Raw genomic sequence first — 17,048 nt, forward strand, 5'->3', positions numbered from 1 at the left:
ACATATGCTTCAACTAAGTTTTATTGGTGATCCATGTTACTCAAATAGTTGGACTTGCATTCAAGATTAACTAATAAGAGAAACACAATCTTTTCATCAAAATAATACATAGTATACATTATAATAGTGTTCAAAAAGGATAAGATATATAGATGGCACAACACTTGGGATCTCTTGGCCTAAAGCCTTATACAACAGTATATATAGCAACTGCTTGGACAAATTACATTGCAGGCAATGCAAAACTCTCATTTTGTGTTCACTACCACATAGGATCTTTGGTGTTATTTAAGAAACAAAATATCCCCTTGCCATATGGATCCTACTAGCTCTGAATGGCAACTCCAAGTGGAGAAATCTCCATCTTAGGTATGATCTTCTCTGGTCCTACGGCGGCTTTGGCCGAGTTGATTTGGTTCTCATAGGCCGAATTGTGAACCCCAAGCGCGGCTCTTCCGGAAGGATCAAGGTTGTTAGACCATGCAGCATCCCACTCCACTGCTTTGGCTGTGCTACACGCAACACTCGCTCCTCCGGGAACTGTGAGCCTAGCCGAGTTCTGCAAAATTGAATCAAACAACACAATACAATAGATTTTCAATTAGCCCTTGTTGAAATCAATACATTTCATGGTGTCCCCTAGCATCAGGGTTGATGGGGAACCAAATTAAGAAGAAATCTCGAATCTTATTCGTTCAGGAGATTCGATATATCAGTTACCTGAGGGAAGAACCTCTCAAAGATCATCCTATAGTAATATGCTTCTTTGGTGTTTGGTGTGTTGTGGGGGAAGATATTAGCAGCATTGAGCATCATCTTATCAGTCACCTATAAGAAAATATCAAGAACAATTAAATTACATGACTTAACTCTAGAATTTTTTATTAAGGATTTCATGCATATAGCATAAGATTGGATTCATATTTACATGTTTTGCAGCATGTGCTTTAAGGCCATCAATCCAACTATAGCCAACTCCATCACTGAATTGTTCTTTCTGCCTATATAAAATGTGCTGCATGACATTCAAATTTCATATGTTAGTTTAATAAATAAGCTTTTCCAAAGATCTATGGAAACTTCATCAGATTGCAGATATTACCTTTGGCAGATAGGGGTGTTCTTCGTCGTCAAAGGCCTTCCTCAGAACCCATTTTTCGATGCGTCCTTCCTCCGGTTTTATCTGAAAAGGTCACACAATAAATCCACTTCATAAAAAGTTATGTAACTTTTTTAAGTGATCATGAGTCACAGCATTCGTTGTGCGTACCATTTTGTTCTCAGGATCTATATTCATCGCGACATTGATAAACTCCTTGTCCAAAAATGGTACTCTGGCTTCTAGACCCCAAGCATATGTTGATTTATTGGCCCTCAAGCAATCATATTTGTGAAGTGCCTTAATCTGGATTAACCAAAAAGGTAAAAGAACAACATATATTAGTTAATCCTTTAACATCATGTTCTTGAAAACTTGATATATTCATAACTCATGAACTTGTTCAAATTTCTAAAGCAACAGATATTTTGAAACAGAGGAAATATATCGTTTATATTATGATGACCTTGCGGCACGTTTCTTGGTGGAACTCCTCCTTGTTTGGTGCCTTGTGAAAGTAGAGATACCCTCCAAAGATCTCATCAGATCCTTCTCCAGAGATCACCCATTTGACGCCCAGCGATTTGATCTTGCGCGACATAAGGAACATGGGAGTGCTTGCTCTGATTGTGGTAACATCATAAGTCTCAATGTGATAGATAACATCTTCAATAGCATCTATGCCATCCTGCATCCACACCAAATATTATGATTGAAACAATAATTCTTTGCATAAATTGAAGACACCACAAAATTCTTAAGCATGGAAATATTTATGAATTATGATTATATATATACCTGGACAGTAAAGTGAAACTCATGATGAACTGTGCCTAGATAATCTGCAACTTCTTTTGCAGCCCTTAGATCTGGTGCTCCCTACTCAAAATAAGATAATATGATTCAAGATTAAAAAATGGAGTACTAAAGTTTCAATGTCTGTCATAATTTGAAAGAACAAGTACCTTAAGGCCTACACAAAATGAGTGTAGTTTTGCTCCCCACTGCTTGGCAGCTTTCGTGCCGGCTAGGTGGCGAGCCGTGATGGCGGCGACTAGGGAAGAGTCCAACCCTCCGGATAGCAGGACACCAAAAGGCACATCAGTCATCAACCTTTTTATGACAGCCTGAAATCGAAATCCATTTCATCAATACACGATACCAAAATTAAAAACATGATTAATCTTTTTGTGGATGATATGTACCATTTCAAAGGCATTTCTCAAAGCTAGAGGATCATAAGGTGCTGATGGAATACCCTCAGAGAACCATGGAGGGTTGTACCATCTCCTAAATTCTCTATCTTTGCTTGAATACAAGTGACCCGGTGGAAAAGTCTCGAAATGTTCGCAATCATCATTCAATCCTTTCAGTTCAGACGCAATCCAAACAGAACCTAAAACATATATATATTATGAAAATCGTCACAATTCAATTCAATTCGAACCAATTCAGAAAAAAAAGGGCAATCTCATGAAATTTACCATCTAGACCCCAACCAATGTACAAGGATGTGACTCCAATGGCATCTCTTGCAACAAGAAAACTGTTGTCACGAGTATCCAACAAAACAAAAGAAAATATTCCATCAAGCATGTCCACAAAACCCTCTCCATGCTCCTCATACTAGAGAAAAAAGCAAACAAGTCGATAAGAACAAGAAAGTCTAGTTTAATCATTGATTAATTAACAATTAACAATAATAAATAAAGATGACTAACCAGGTGTGCAATAACATCACAGTCACATTCGGTTCTGAAAGTGTGATTAGGAAGCTGTTTTCTAAGCTCTTCATGATTGTAAATCTCTCCATTCACCTGGTTTTCATTGGATCATATAATCATAAAAGGGGTTAGAATCATGTTAGTGATAGAATTAGAAAGGGTAATAAAAGTAATTACCGTGACAACAATGGATTTGTCTTCATTGTAAAGAGGTTGATCACCAGAAGCAGGATCAACTATGGCTAACCTTTGATGAGCCAAATAGTTGTCACCATATTGGTGGAGCCCACTCCAATCAGGTCCACGGTGCTTCAATCTGTTACAACAACAACTTCACTCTCTTAAACATCAGACATGCAATCAATTTTCATTTCTAATCATAGAAAATTTTAACGTTTATAATTTTACACAAACATCAGAGAACTGATATTTTTCTCTTGTATTTGAATTAGTATTAAAAAAAAGTGACTCGTTGAGTAACTTTTTAGATAATAAAAATTTAGATACAATTAATTTCATATAATATTAATAATTAAAAATTATTAAATAATAATTTAATTAAATTTATCAAATTATTTAATAACTTTCATTTGCACCTCATATCCTTTTTAAAAAAATCGTATCAGTCCGTCTTATCCAGTCTTGTCAAAGCTCGCGAATTTAGCAAAACAGGTTTAGCAGATTTTTTTTACTGGTGGATTCAAAATCTCAAATTCACCCATTTTTTCGACCTATTTTAACCTATTATTTTAAGCAAGTTTAATCTCTTCTATTTTGACTTTTTCCACCAAAATTGACCAATAATTGCATGGTTACTTTACTTGGACCCCACACACCCCCACTTGTTTCTATATATCCTTACAGTAAGTAAGCAATAAAATTAAAATAATAATAGTACTCTTTCATAGTTTTCAGCTTATCTTATCAAAGTCTTATAATAAGTTAAATCAGAAAGCTGGGAATCGAGTCCCAGCATATATATTGGAAGAGTATCAATAATAATAATAATTTTACAATTTCATTTCTGACGTATATGCTTAGCCTTTTACTTTTAAATATATTCCATGGGGTAAGAAGACACCACCATGACAGTTAAAACAAGGAGAAAATTAATTAATCCAAATTATTAAACCCCGCACCTTGACAAGAAAATAAATTAAACCATCAGTTTCAATTCTTCGCGTATTTTCTTACTTCATAAACTCATATAATCTTTTTCTTTAGAACACTGTATTATCCAAAGTCGCGACCACAATTCAGTGCACTCAATCATCATGAACTTATATATAAACCCAAAAACATTAGAAAACTCTTTCAGGGTTCGGACATCAAACATTTTACAGAGTATTTAAAAGAATTTATTCACGTGAAAATGAAAATAACTAAGATTTATTTAGATAAATATTATATTAAACAGTTTAATCAAAATTTGTATAATTAAAAAAGTATAATATAATAAAGTGTATATGCATGGAGAAGATGGAGAAAGAAGGATTTATTGGCATGCCTGCGAGAAAGCTCAAGAACCCGAACCCTCTTGGCTTGGGAGTCATCGGAGCAACCAAGAACAGCAAGGATGCCACACATTCTGAGAAAATTAAAGAAAGAGAGAGAAGAAAATGGGAAGAAATTATTGAAGGAAAGAAAGTGAGAAAGAGAGGGAACAACGGAGAACAACAACTGATAGCACTGGACGCAGTTTATTGAGTTTAGTGTATTTCGCATCATCAGCCACGTATTTATAATGCAACCCCATGGGGAGGGTTCGCATAAACGGCGTCGTTTTTCTTCTATTCTTTTTCTTTTTTTGTTATTTTTATTTATGCACCGTGCATGCATTGATTTATCATTTATCTACTTTTATTTTTGAACCGTTTTAGAAAAAATATAATAACAAACTACAGTATAAATAATTATAAGCTAATTTCTTTTTATTTTTAATTTTAAAATTTAAAAAATTATAAGATAATAGAAAGTTTTTTTTGTAATAAGTCTTTTTTCAACTAATTGACAGGTGATATAATTATTTATATAATTTATTTATTTAAATTTTTTAAAAAATAATTTTATAATATAATATTAGACAAATTTAAAATTCGTTCTTTGTTATCTTTAAAAGAACAAATTAAAATAGCATAAATAAATAACAAAAAAATTTCTATACAAAAATTTAAAAGAAATTATTGTATAAATAAATATGTTATAGAGATATAATTATTCATTTACTTTTTTATTAGTATAAGTTTTTTTTGGTAAATTTTAAGACAATAATTAATTGGATTCAAAAGAGATTTAATTTTATACACAATTTGAAAGGCTTGAACATATATCATTTACTAAAATTAATTAAAACAATTGCTATTATTTAATTCTACTTTTGTTATTATTATAAACGTTTAATAACATTAAATAATTACATTTTTAATTAATAACTTATTAATAGTTAAATCTTTTACAAACACATAAAATTAATTACTAAATTATGATTCAATTACTCATTTCATACTTATTAATTTATTGATTTGAGGTATTACATCATTCTTTTTTGTTTGAAAATTAGTTCACTACATCATCATTACTATAAGATGTAGCGTATATTCCAAATTAAAATGGTGAGTTCTATAATGTTTTTGTTATGATGTTTAAATTGTCTAATTATCTTTTAAAGTAAAAAGTAAAATATTTAAAATAAAAAATAAATTATATAAAATTTATTAAATATTATTTATTTATTTTTTTTAATAATTTAGGTACAATGTGTAGGGATCATAGCATTTACCAATTAAAATATGAGTCATGCTATTATTTGATTATTATTTCTCTCGTTGAATATTTGTGTTGCTTTCTTCGCAATGGATTTTACCGGCAACCGGATGGTCCCTCCAGACTCGACACCGGGACCACCGCCTTTTCCTCTTGTGCTGTGCCACGTGCCGTGACGTCGTTCGTTGTTTTCTATGAGATTCTTTTTCTTTTTATAATTTACTCGTTAAAATGTTTAACATAAAAATATTTAATTATTTTCAAATATATTTATTAAATAATTAAATTTTATTATAAATAAATTTAATAATACCTTTAGTTTGTTTTATTATTTGATTTTCTATTATTATTGTTCTCTTATTGTTAACAACTTATGGTTTTAAAAAATATAAATTTAATTATGTTATTAAAGAATATTTGTTAAACTATTTAATTATTTTAAAAAATTTTATTGTAAAAATAATTTGTTATTATGAATAAATTTAATATTATCTTTAGAATAATTATTTACAAGAAGTTTCTTTTGTTTAGTTTTCTATTATTATTTTTTCTTGTTGTTAACAACTTATGCTTTTAAAAAGCAAAGAAAAAAAAAAGATTACACCATTCTTTCTGTTTGACACGAATTTCTTAGGATATAGTAATTTTTTGCTCATTGAGATATTTTGGAAAGCTAAATTTTAATAATTAACTGTCCCATTCAAAGTTTACAAGTTTAAACTCATGTAGTCTCTCTAAATTTTTCTTACATAAAATGTACTTTATTAATTGAATAATAAAAACGAATTCACTTTTTATAAGAACATTGTATTCACCACCAGTGATTGTCTTTAGCCAATGCATTTGTTTGGTAATTTTTTAAAGAATATTCATTTATTAGAAACGAAAATTAAATTATAAAATGAGAGAGTATTAAGAAATTAAAACAAATACATAGAAAGTAATAACGAGGTTTAATTTATCCTTAATTCTTTTTTACTTTGGGATTAGAAACAAAACCAGAGTATATGATAAGGAAAGAAAATAAAGATTGAAATTGAATAAAAAATATATATTAAAATTGAAATTGAAATAAAAAATAAGTTAAAATTAAATATAAAGAGAATTATTTCATTTTTTATTTAATTTTTTGAAGTAATAAAAAATAAATTTTCTCAAACTAACTTATTCATACTATAATTTGAGAATTAAATCGAAAAAAATTATTTAATATTTTATTTAATTTTTTGATATCATAAAAAAAATTCACTCAATTTTATTTGTTTATATTATAATTTTATCACAAATTAAAAAAATTCAAAATTTTAAATTATTCTATAATAATTATAATAATTTAAAAAATATTTATAATTTCTTGTTAGGGTTGTCTTTTTTCAAGCGAAACTTTTATAATAAAAAACGGGGAAAAAAAACTTTCGAAATTACCTCAATTATCAATTAGGAGAAAATGAAATATTTAGAAAAAGAAAATAAAAGTTGAAATTTGATTACGAGAAATAAAATTAAGAGTCAAAATTATTCGCAGCATATTTTCAACAAAACCAACGTGGCATTTGCTTGACATCCTTATATATCCTTACTTATTATCGACGTGGCTTTAATCATTTCTTATTGGTGACTTGTTTTGGTCAAATTTGAAATTTTAAACAGAATAAACTTTCACTGGATAGATGCTATCTACACAACTGAAACTTTGTGCCTATGCCATATATCTAGCCTAGATTATTGGAATGAAAAATGTAACAAAGTGAGCGGAATTTTGTTTAGCTCATCCTCTTTAATTTACAGAGATAAAAGATAAAAATATTTAAGTGAACTAGATAATTTCAATAAAAAATTTATATATATTGATGGGATATAAAATAGTGGATAAATTATTAAAATTATACTCGATCTTTTTTGACACGTTAATAAAAGATAACTCTTACTCTTGATAATATCAAAAACCTCTTTAAAATATTTTAAAAAACGATAAAAATATTTAATATTAAATATATATTTTTAAAAAATATTTTAGTGACTGAATTTTAATAAAGTTTTTTACAAATATACATGATTAAGAAAATGAGACAGTTTTATCTTAAAAGTTTAGTGGTTTTTACATTAACTAAATTTTTTTATAATTTTTTATAAATAACTAAGAATATTTTAAAAAAATAAACAATTTAGAAAATAATTTTTATATTTTTAAATAATTATTTAAATATTTTTAAAAAATTTTGGATCAAATATATAAACAATTTGTTAAATAAAAAAATCGCTTGTTATTTAAAAAAAATATTTTTAATTATTTTTGTCGTGTTTTATAATATTTGGAGGAGAATTTTGTTGTTATCAAATGTAACAGTTTTTTTTTTCAGTGTTCCAAAAAAAAAAACACAAATACAGCTTTGGTAGCTTATCCTAAAATAATTTTATACAAATATCTAATTATGTATTATCATATATTATCAAAAGTAATTAATTTTCATATTCATCAGTATTTAAAAAATTATCTAAATATATAAATTTAATTAAATAATTATTATATAAAATGCTTTGCTTATTCGATACCTCAAAATTAAACTTATTAAATTATCCGAAAAGATATTTAAATGACAAAAAAAAAACATTTGTGAATGTGAAGCTTGTGAATATTATAAAATTACACGTAAAATTCATTTTGATAAAATTTATTCTCACTTTTGCAAGAAAAAATATTCTAATTCTTTACAAGTATAGAGTAGCTTTTAAAGAACATAAAAGGTTAAGATGTTATATTGATTTAAATTTAAGAAAAAATGTTTAACATCTTATAAAAGATAACATGATCTTCAGAAGAAAAGTGATGGGAAATAGTAGTCATCACATCAGAGGACCAAAATCAATTACCCGGTTTTGAATTTTTTTAATGTTATTTCAGCTTGATACTTTGATGTAATCATGATATGTGACCTATATATTTAACTAATTGAGATTTATGAAAAATTATATTTTTATTTCAATTTACTGACAATACAGAGTTAGTTAATTTAGTTGATTTTTTTCTGCTTATAATTAACTGAATAAAACCTAATTTTGTTTGAAAGTAATATTATTAAAACACAAGCTAGAACAATTATATTATCTAGAGGGCATAATTTTTTCAGCTACACATACTTCAACCAAATTTTTTAAATTTTAATAAACAATTTTTTAGAAGAAAATATATAAGGGATATATAGAAATTGAGTTTCCAAGTTACTTTCCTGTTTATTATGTTTAAATTTTTTTTGCATGATATATTTATGTTTGAAATTTTAAATAGCAAAAGCTACTATACTTTTCTTATTATATAGTTTTTATTTTCTCTCACATTATTTATTATATCCAAACATAAACATACCCTCAATGAAATTTTCATCAGCACTGAAAATTAAATGATTTCACTGTCTAACCGTGACGATATATATATATATATATATATATATATATATATATATATATATATATATATATATATATATGGCTTATCATATTTATAAGGAGACTCATAATTATTCGATGTGGAGGGACACATAAATATTTTATTGTTTTTTTATTTGTACAATAATTTTTTTATATATTATTTTGGTTAACATCATTCATGAAAGGGTAAATTAACATAGTACTACAAAACTTCCGCTTCCTGATAAAGAGAGGCAATTTCACAAAACATCTAGACGATAACAAAAACTTTATTGTGAAGTAAAATAATACACCTTGACTATTAATTTTTATTACCAAAATCAATTATCAAAATTAAATACTAATTTATTTGTGTATAAATAAATATGTTGTTTAATTTATTTTTAATGTATTTATATTTTAATATGTATTTTATATTAATGCTGATTTTGGTGGTTAATTTTAATATACACTTAATATGATTGTTATTAGATTTATTATACATGAACACATTTGTTAGCCAATTCAACTACACTACACAAATAGATTATGATATCATATTAGAATTTTATAAATTTATTTTTTTCATAAATTAATTTAAAAAGTAAAAAATGCTCTTCACTCACTACAGGGGCTATAGCACAGTTGAATAATAACGACATTTTTAAAAATTTTATAATAATTTTAAATTATTGCTAAATAATTCTATTTCCAATAACTGTTGGTGTAATCACTGCTAAACAGATAACTAATTTGTGGCAATTTATAATCAACATTATTTTTATGATTGGTTTTATAAAATAAAGTTGTAGCGGCGGTTATGAGAACCGCCACTGCAATATGGCAAGTGTGACTTAATACTTCTAAAAACATGGGACTTAATTGTAATAGATATTTTAGATAGTTAATATAAAATATCATGTAATGAGTAAAGACACATTATATTCAAGTAAAAACATCTATCTCCTCAACTTAACACACACATAAACTTATTGGATGATTAACTTATTCCACATCTACCGCCATGATACATGTGTGGTAAAATATAAGAAAATGTCACAAGCTACGTCGTGCAGCACATTTTATTATTTTTTATGATACAACATCATTATTTTGCATTTATTAATATTATCTGTATATCAATATATTATGAATAAAGTACACTTTTTAGGTAAATAGATGAAATATGTATGTTAATTTGTCTTATTCGAAGATGTCAATAATGAATCTCAACTTTATGGCCATTCGATGTGTATTTGCCGCGTTTGCTTACGTGGAAGTGGATAAGAACATTAGCCAACTGGATTACAAAAAGGAAAAGTAAAAGGAATAGGGAACAAGTTAACTTAAATTCATTACCGTAAACAAACGAAGCCAAATTAAAAACGAAACAAGTCCCTTTCAAATTGGAAAATGTCAAGTTGCTTAGTGCTACTATACACCTAAGATTTCTCACCACTTAGCTTGTTGGTTATTAATATCTTCTTCATAACATTGGAAGCTTCAATTAATATATATATTTATGAGATTATTATTATTATTATTATTATTATTATTATTATTATTATTATTATTATTTTGGATTGTTGGATCTTATATGAACGTTTAAGCTTGTATTTATATTATATATATGGTTGTATGATTCATATTTAGTTATTGAAAAAGATGATAAAAAAGTAAACTACATGTTAGCTAATAAAATAAGTTTGTTGGTTAAGGAAAAATTGGATACTTTTTTTTAAATTTGTGAGACTATATATATAAAATATATTAGTTTATGTATGCATCATTTATTTATTCGAATATTTATGTGCGTAAAAATTTAATGAACGTAAAGACAATTTTATTAAAGTATATATAATTTTATAAATACTGAGGTCCCTATAATGAAGGGCCTCAACGACCAATACTCTAAATAGTGTCATGTCTGATCAGGTCAATAAATGTGCATGAATTTATTTAAAGATGTACCAGCATTTGAAGATTTCCAACTAATCAGAAAATATACCCTCAATTCTTTTTTAGAATTTTTTTGTGATAGACTTTATTGATTTGTATGCAAATTAATCGGTGGTTTTTGTATTTGTCAAACAATCATACTCTTCGGTTGTTCGCGGGTGTATGGCAGTTCAGGTGGAGTTGAGATTAGAGCAACTAATTGAGATAGAGGATTTGGACTTGAGCACGAAAATCGTGTATATAGTGATTGGCTAAGTCGTCGGTGGGTCGACGGGTGGGATCACCTGTAAGAACACTCCGATGCTAAAGTTAGGGTTCATACAATAAGACGGCTAATAAGGATAAGAAGGTGACGTACCTCTGAAGAGGGGTAGGTTTCTCTTTATTTATACTATGAATTCGGGTAGACCTTTTCTCTTGGGATCATCCACCTAAAAGCTTCTGCTAGTTATCCAAGTCTTCTCAATAGGATACGAGGTGGCACACGGGTCGCCTTCAGGTTCGGGTCGAATATCTGGCGGGTCGGTGATCCGTAATTGGACCTATGGCCTGTGTTGGACCAAGCCGGAATAGTGCCCTCAATGTACCAAGCCGTGAAGCTCAGAGCTCGTGACTGGTACATTCGAATTATTTGCGTTTTCTTGGGTTAGGCCAGCTCCGTACCCTAGGGACCCGTTGATGAAGCTCATACCTTCAGTGCGCGTGTGGTGTTCCCAACCATTACTTGGAGTGTCGTTTCGATTTTTGTGCCGTGAGAATTAAATGCTATATTGCTATTCATGACTGATTTGAAAGTAGAAAAAAATTCTATTTTGTCCCTGACTCTTCGCACTCTCCATAGACGGTGTCAATATTCAGTTGCTCGAGTGTATGGCGGTTTGGGTGGAGTTGGGACTGGAGCAACTAATTGAGATAGAGGATCTGGACCTAAGCGTGAGCCTCGGGCATAGGGTGATCGGCTGAGTCGTCGGTGGGTCGGCGGGTGGGGTCACCTGCAAGCACACTTCGATGCTAAAGTCAGGGTTTGTACAATGAGGCAGCTAATTAGGGTAAGAAGGTGATGTACCTCTGAAGAGGGGTAGGTCCCTACCTATTTATACTCTCAATTCGAGTGAACTCCTTCTCTTGGGTCCATCCATCTGAAAGCTTCTATTAGTTGTTTAGGTCTTCTCAATATGACATGAGATGGCGCGCAGGTCATCTCCGGATTTGGGTTGAATATCCGAAGGGTCGGTGGTCCGTAATTGGATCCATAGCCTGTGTTGGATCAGGCCGAAGCACATACTAAATATATATTAAAATCAATAATTAAAATTAGTTATTAGTATAAAATAAATATTAAAATATAAAATATTCATTAAAAAAATTAAACGACATATATATTTATACACAAATATATAATATGGATAAGTTTAATATATAATATTAATAATTTTAAATGTTTAAGTATGATGTTTTTACAACTCCATCCAATTGTTCAATTTAGATTTTGGATATTACCAATTTTAAAATCTAAAAATTAGTGTATAAAATAAAATAACAATTTAAAATTTTTGTGTGACCTAGATCTTTGATGATTAAGGTCTAGTTATTATAAATATCATTATAAGAAAAAGATTTATTATCTCATTTATTTTTTTTTTATTATCTATAGATTCATCACATGACTATCTCGTTAGGAGATAAGATAGAATATATGTTTTTAAGTATTAAATTTATGAGAAAGTATGAGGAGCTAATGTATGTATTATATAATATATACAATGAGGATTAAATTGTAATTAAAATTAAATTATAGTCAATTAATTAATTTTAAATAATTTCTAATTTTAAATTTGAAACAAATTAGGATTGTAATCAGTTACATCAACACACAGACTCTCTCTCTATATGGTCTTACCCTCTCTCTCCCTTTCTCCTCAGTTATCCCCGCCGTGCGCAGAGGTCACCCTCCACTATTACCTTCCGGTCATGTGAGTTGTTCTCGCCGTACCACACCATGACAGCGACTCCAACCAGCACTTTTCTCACCGCCGTGCGCAGAGGTCACCCTTCACCATTACCTTCCAATCGTGTGAGTTGTTCTCGCTGCACCGCACCATCGCAGCGACTCCAACCAGCAACCTGATGTTCATTTCAGTATGTATTTGGATGGTTAATTTATTAATCAAAATGCATGGTCATTTTGCGTATATGATACCACTTATTGATTACATGATTATCTTTACACACAAATGTCGGATGTTCACAATTACTATACGTGTGGATGGTTGGTTTTTGGGCGCGAGGAAGTTCGATGCTTTAGTTCGCGTCCTCCGCGATGATTCAACCAGGTCACAGTCGGATGTTCAGCCGCGTTTGGTGCAAAGCAGTTCCTTCCTACGAGGGGGTAGGAGCCCAGTTCGGGTCGGAGGAGTTGCATGCAGAGGCTAGGCTATAGTCACGATGGGATGTGCAGCGGTGACGGTGCGAAGGAGTTGCGGCCACTGAGGGAGGATGCTCGCGAAGAAGGGTGGGGATGCGGGTCTGCTAGGCGCAGATGCAAGTTTCAGCGCACACGGTGGGGCGGCATGTGGGTTCTGTGAAGCGAATAGGAGGGGTTTTTGGGGAAAAGGGTAACCGTGAGAGCAAAAGGGTTAATGAAAAAAGATTGGAATTACGGGTAAATTGGTGGTAGGATAAACTGAAACTGATCAGGCCATTTAAAATTAGGGCAAATAAGGGTTAATTTGTTTTTTCTAATTTATATTGGGCCAAATAAACAGCCCATTGTAACAATTGTATAGATACCTCATGTGTATACTTCCACCATTAAATGCATAGGATAACCAGCTATAGCTGGGTTTCGAACCTGAGATGTGGCTTCTGTGAGGCCAACATATTGGCCATTGGTGCAATGCCTCGGCCATTGAGAGTTGTGTGTTGGGTTCATCAATGAACCTATATGTATGTTGGGCTTGGGCTCAACTTGGACCCGATCCAATCCGTTAGCATTTTTAGCCCATTTGGCCCAACTTTGGGCCATATCTTTAAAATTAATGCCTGATTTTTCATTTCTAATATTTTTCTAAGATTTTTGACTGTTTTAAATCTTTCTCGCACAGTACCGGGCAAACTTAAATCGGTTTGAATGCCGGTTCACGGTTTTTTTCGGTTTTTTACAGAAAGTACATTTTCTGACTCAAAAAAACCTACTAAGTTCAAAAATCACATTTAAATCATCTAATTCTCATTCTAAATTTTCAGATCCTATTTTGGACAATATTAATTATTTAATTAAACGGTTAATTAGTCACGATTCTTACAGGGCGGGGATCCTAGCTCGAGTCCCCACGCCTGCCTCGGAAAAATTTTGTCCCCTATCTCCATCCCCACAAAAAAAATTCTCTACAGTCGGATCTCCATTCGGGATAGTCCCCGCAGGGATCCCTGCGTTTCAGAGAGTTTTACCATCCCTTAATCAGTGACCGGGTATTGCTTCTTCTTAGGGAAGACATTGGTTTGTTGGTGCAGCAGGAAGCAGACAACAGTGTCGTGCTCCTCTTCAAAAGCAGAATACAGAGCGATGAGTCAAGCAACGCATGAGGACCAATGGCTGGTGTACCTTCTTAAGGAACTTCAAGCAGAGCATCGAGCTTCGTTTGCTCTTTTTTGTGACAATCAGTCAGCCTTTCACATAGCAGTTAATCCTTTTTTTTTAACGGACAAAGCACCTCAAGGTAGATTGTCACCTAGTCTGCGACAAGGCACAGGAAGGAATGGTGAAGCTGCTCCCCATCATGACAACTTAGCAAACAACAGACATTCTTACCAAAGCATTATCACCAACACCCTTCAATACTTGTCATAGCTAGATCGATTTATTGAATATGTATACACCTAGCTTGAGTGCGGCTGTCACGTTAGTGGTATGGTGGTTAGTCATTAACTTAATAACACTAGTTTCTTAGGCTCTTTTGTCTTTTAGTAATTAGTTTAGTTAAACACATTTTATATATATATGAGTTAAACTCTAAAATGGTCTCTGAGATTGGCGTTTTGCACTAAAATTGTCCCTGAGATTCCAATTGCACCAATTACATCCCTGAGATTGAAAAAATGCACCATATTAGTCCCTGGCCTATTTTTCATTAACGACGTGATGACATGGCATGATGATGTGGACTGTATGTGACACGTGTCACTTCATGATTTAGCCACGTGTAATGATATGATGATGTGGTGACCAGTGACACGTGACATGCTGACGTAAATGTTTGTGCCGCGTGCCACAATTTTATTTGGCCACGTGTCCGGTTGTGACACGTGTCATAACAGTATTCGTCCACGTGTTATTCATTATGCCATAGTTGTATATGCACCAAATTAATCCCTCACTTTTCATTAAGTGACTCATTTTAGTCCCTGAAATTGAATGTCGTGCACCAAACTAGTCCCTTCACAAATTTTTTCTCATTTTTTAAATTTAAAATTTTAATATCTTGGATACACTAATTTCAATTCTATTTTTTCATATATCGTTTAAATACGAGTGCTTTTATAAAAATTTTTAAGATTTTAGTTTTAATTATATAATTTTTTTAATAATTTAACATTGGTAAATTTTGTAATATATAAATATGTTATTATAAAAAAATAATTATATGATTGATTAGACACATTTTTTTTCATAAAAAAACATATTTTTAACAAGAAATTAATAATTAAAATAAACATTTTTTTTCGTATGAAATACACGTTTTCGTTATGTATAAATGAGCTAGATTAAAGGAATTTCAAGCACCCTCACTACCACCTTTGACCTCTGCAATCTAGACGAAAGAGGTCATAAATGGTAATGAGGGAAGCTTGAAATGCCTTCATGTCAACTCCAAGACGGCGGCTATTAGAGGTATCTGCAAGAAAAAAAAATATTTTATGAAAGTACTGAAAGAGGTCGGAGATGGTAGTGAAGGTGTTTGAAAAGCCTTCACGTCAACTCCAAGTCGGCGATTAGGGTATTCGCAAGAGAAAAAATATTTTATAAAAACACTTTTATTTGAAGAACATGTGAAAAAATAGAATTGAAATTAATGCATTCAAAAATATTGAGAATTTTGAATTTATAGAAAAAATGAGAAAAAACTGGTGAAGGGACTAGTTTGGTGCGCGACATTTAATTTCAGGGACTAAAATGAGTCACTTAATACAAAGTGAGGGACTAATTTGGTGCATATATAACGATGGCATAATGGATGACACGTGGACGAATACTGTTACGACACGTGGCACAACCGAACACATGACCAAATAACATTGTGACACGTGGCACAACCATCCACGTCAGCATGCCACGTGCCACTGGTCACCACATCATCCTATCATTACACGTGGCTAAATCATGAAGTGACACATGTCACTTACAGTCCATGTCATCACGTCGTTAATGAAAAATAGGTCAGGAACTAACATGGTGCATTTTTTTCAATCTCAGGGACGTAATTGGTGCAATTGGAATCTCAGGGATGATTTTAGTGCAAAACGTCAATCTCAGAGACCATTTTGGGGTTTAACTCTATATATATACACTCTATGATAGCAATTGAAAGGTCTCTTTGTCATTTCACATATTTCAGAATCACAAACTTCTTTTACGTTCATCTTTTCTCTCTCTCGAACTCTTTCCCTCACGTTCATCATGCTAATAGCTTGAAAGCTTCTTTATAGATTACATCTCAACATAACCTAAGAAATTTATACATTATTTTCTCAAGCCTTCTTAGGTCCAAGAATTGCTTAAAATTAGATTGCAACTCAATCTAAGAATTTTAGATATTTTCCTGACCTTTTTAGCTAAAAACTCATATTGAATATCTTACCAACCAAAAACCTTAGATATTCAATCGATCTTCTCATGCAAGACTCGGACTAAATTGTTGTATAACCTAAGAATTTTAAATATTTTACGACCTTATTATGTAAGACTACTCGAGGTAGGTCATGGTCTAAACTACGAACTTTAGATATTCTTTTCGCAAGCTTTCTCAAGTCTATGAGTGGCTCAGATTGGATACTCCATCAATCTAAGAAACTTAGATATTATTGCTTCAGACATTCTC

General features: G+C 31.0%; 1 protein-coding gene across 1 annotated transcript; it reads right to left on the reverse strand.

Moving 5' to 3' along the window:
• Window positions 1-66: 66 nt before the first annotated feature.
• Window positions 67-4,642, reverse strand: LOC112792425 (asparagine synthetase [glutamine-hydrolyzing] 2). Its single transcript, XM_025835668.3, has 13 exons — window positions 4,331-4,642; window positions 3,001-3,139; window positions 2,821-2,916; window positions 2,584-2,725; window positions 2,305-2,495; window positions 2,065-2,226; window positions 1,898-1,978; window positions 1,566-1,787; window positions 1,271-1,405; window positions 1,103-1,183; window positions 929-1,015; window positions 721-828; window positions 67-559 (listed from the first exon to the last, which is right to left on the reverse strand). The coding sequence occupies exons 1-13, from the start codon at window positions 4,549-4,551 to the stop codon at window positions 326-328; spliced, it is 1,899 nt and encodes a 632-aa protein (XP_025691453.2). The 5' UTR covers window positions 4,552-4,642; the 3' UTR covers window positions 67-325.
• Between the last annotated feature and the right edge of the window lie 12,406 nt (window positions 4,643-17,048).

This window comes from Arachis hypogaea, chromosome 1 (genome assembly GCF_003086295.3).
Source record: "Arachis hypogaea cultivar Tifrunner chromosome 1, arahy.Tifrunner.gnm2.J5K5, whole genome shotgun sequence".
Lineage (NCBI taxonomy): Eukaryota > Viridiplantae > Streptophyta > Magnoliopsida > Fabales > Fabaceae > Arachis > Arachis hypogaea.

Bases quoted from the DNA above. Each gene is read 5' to 3' on its own strand.
- LOC112792425 (XM_025835668.3), bottom strand. From the start codon at position 4,551: ATGATGCGAAATACACTAAACTCAATAAACTGCGTCCAGTGCTATCAG. The intron at 1,184-1,270 runs GTACGCACAACG...TGACCTTTTCAG, and splicing joins TAGATCCTGAGAACAAAATG to ATAAAACCGGAGGAAGGACG. The intron at 1,016-1,102 runs GTAATATCTGCA...AATGTCATGCAG, and splicing joins AACACCCCTATCTGCCAAAG to CACATTTTATATAGGCAGAA.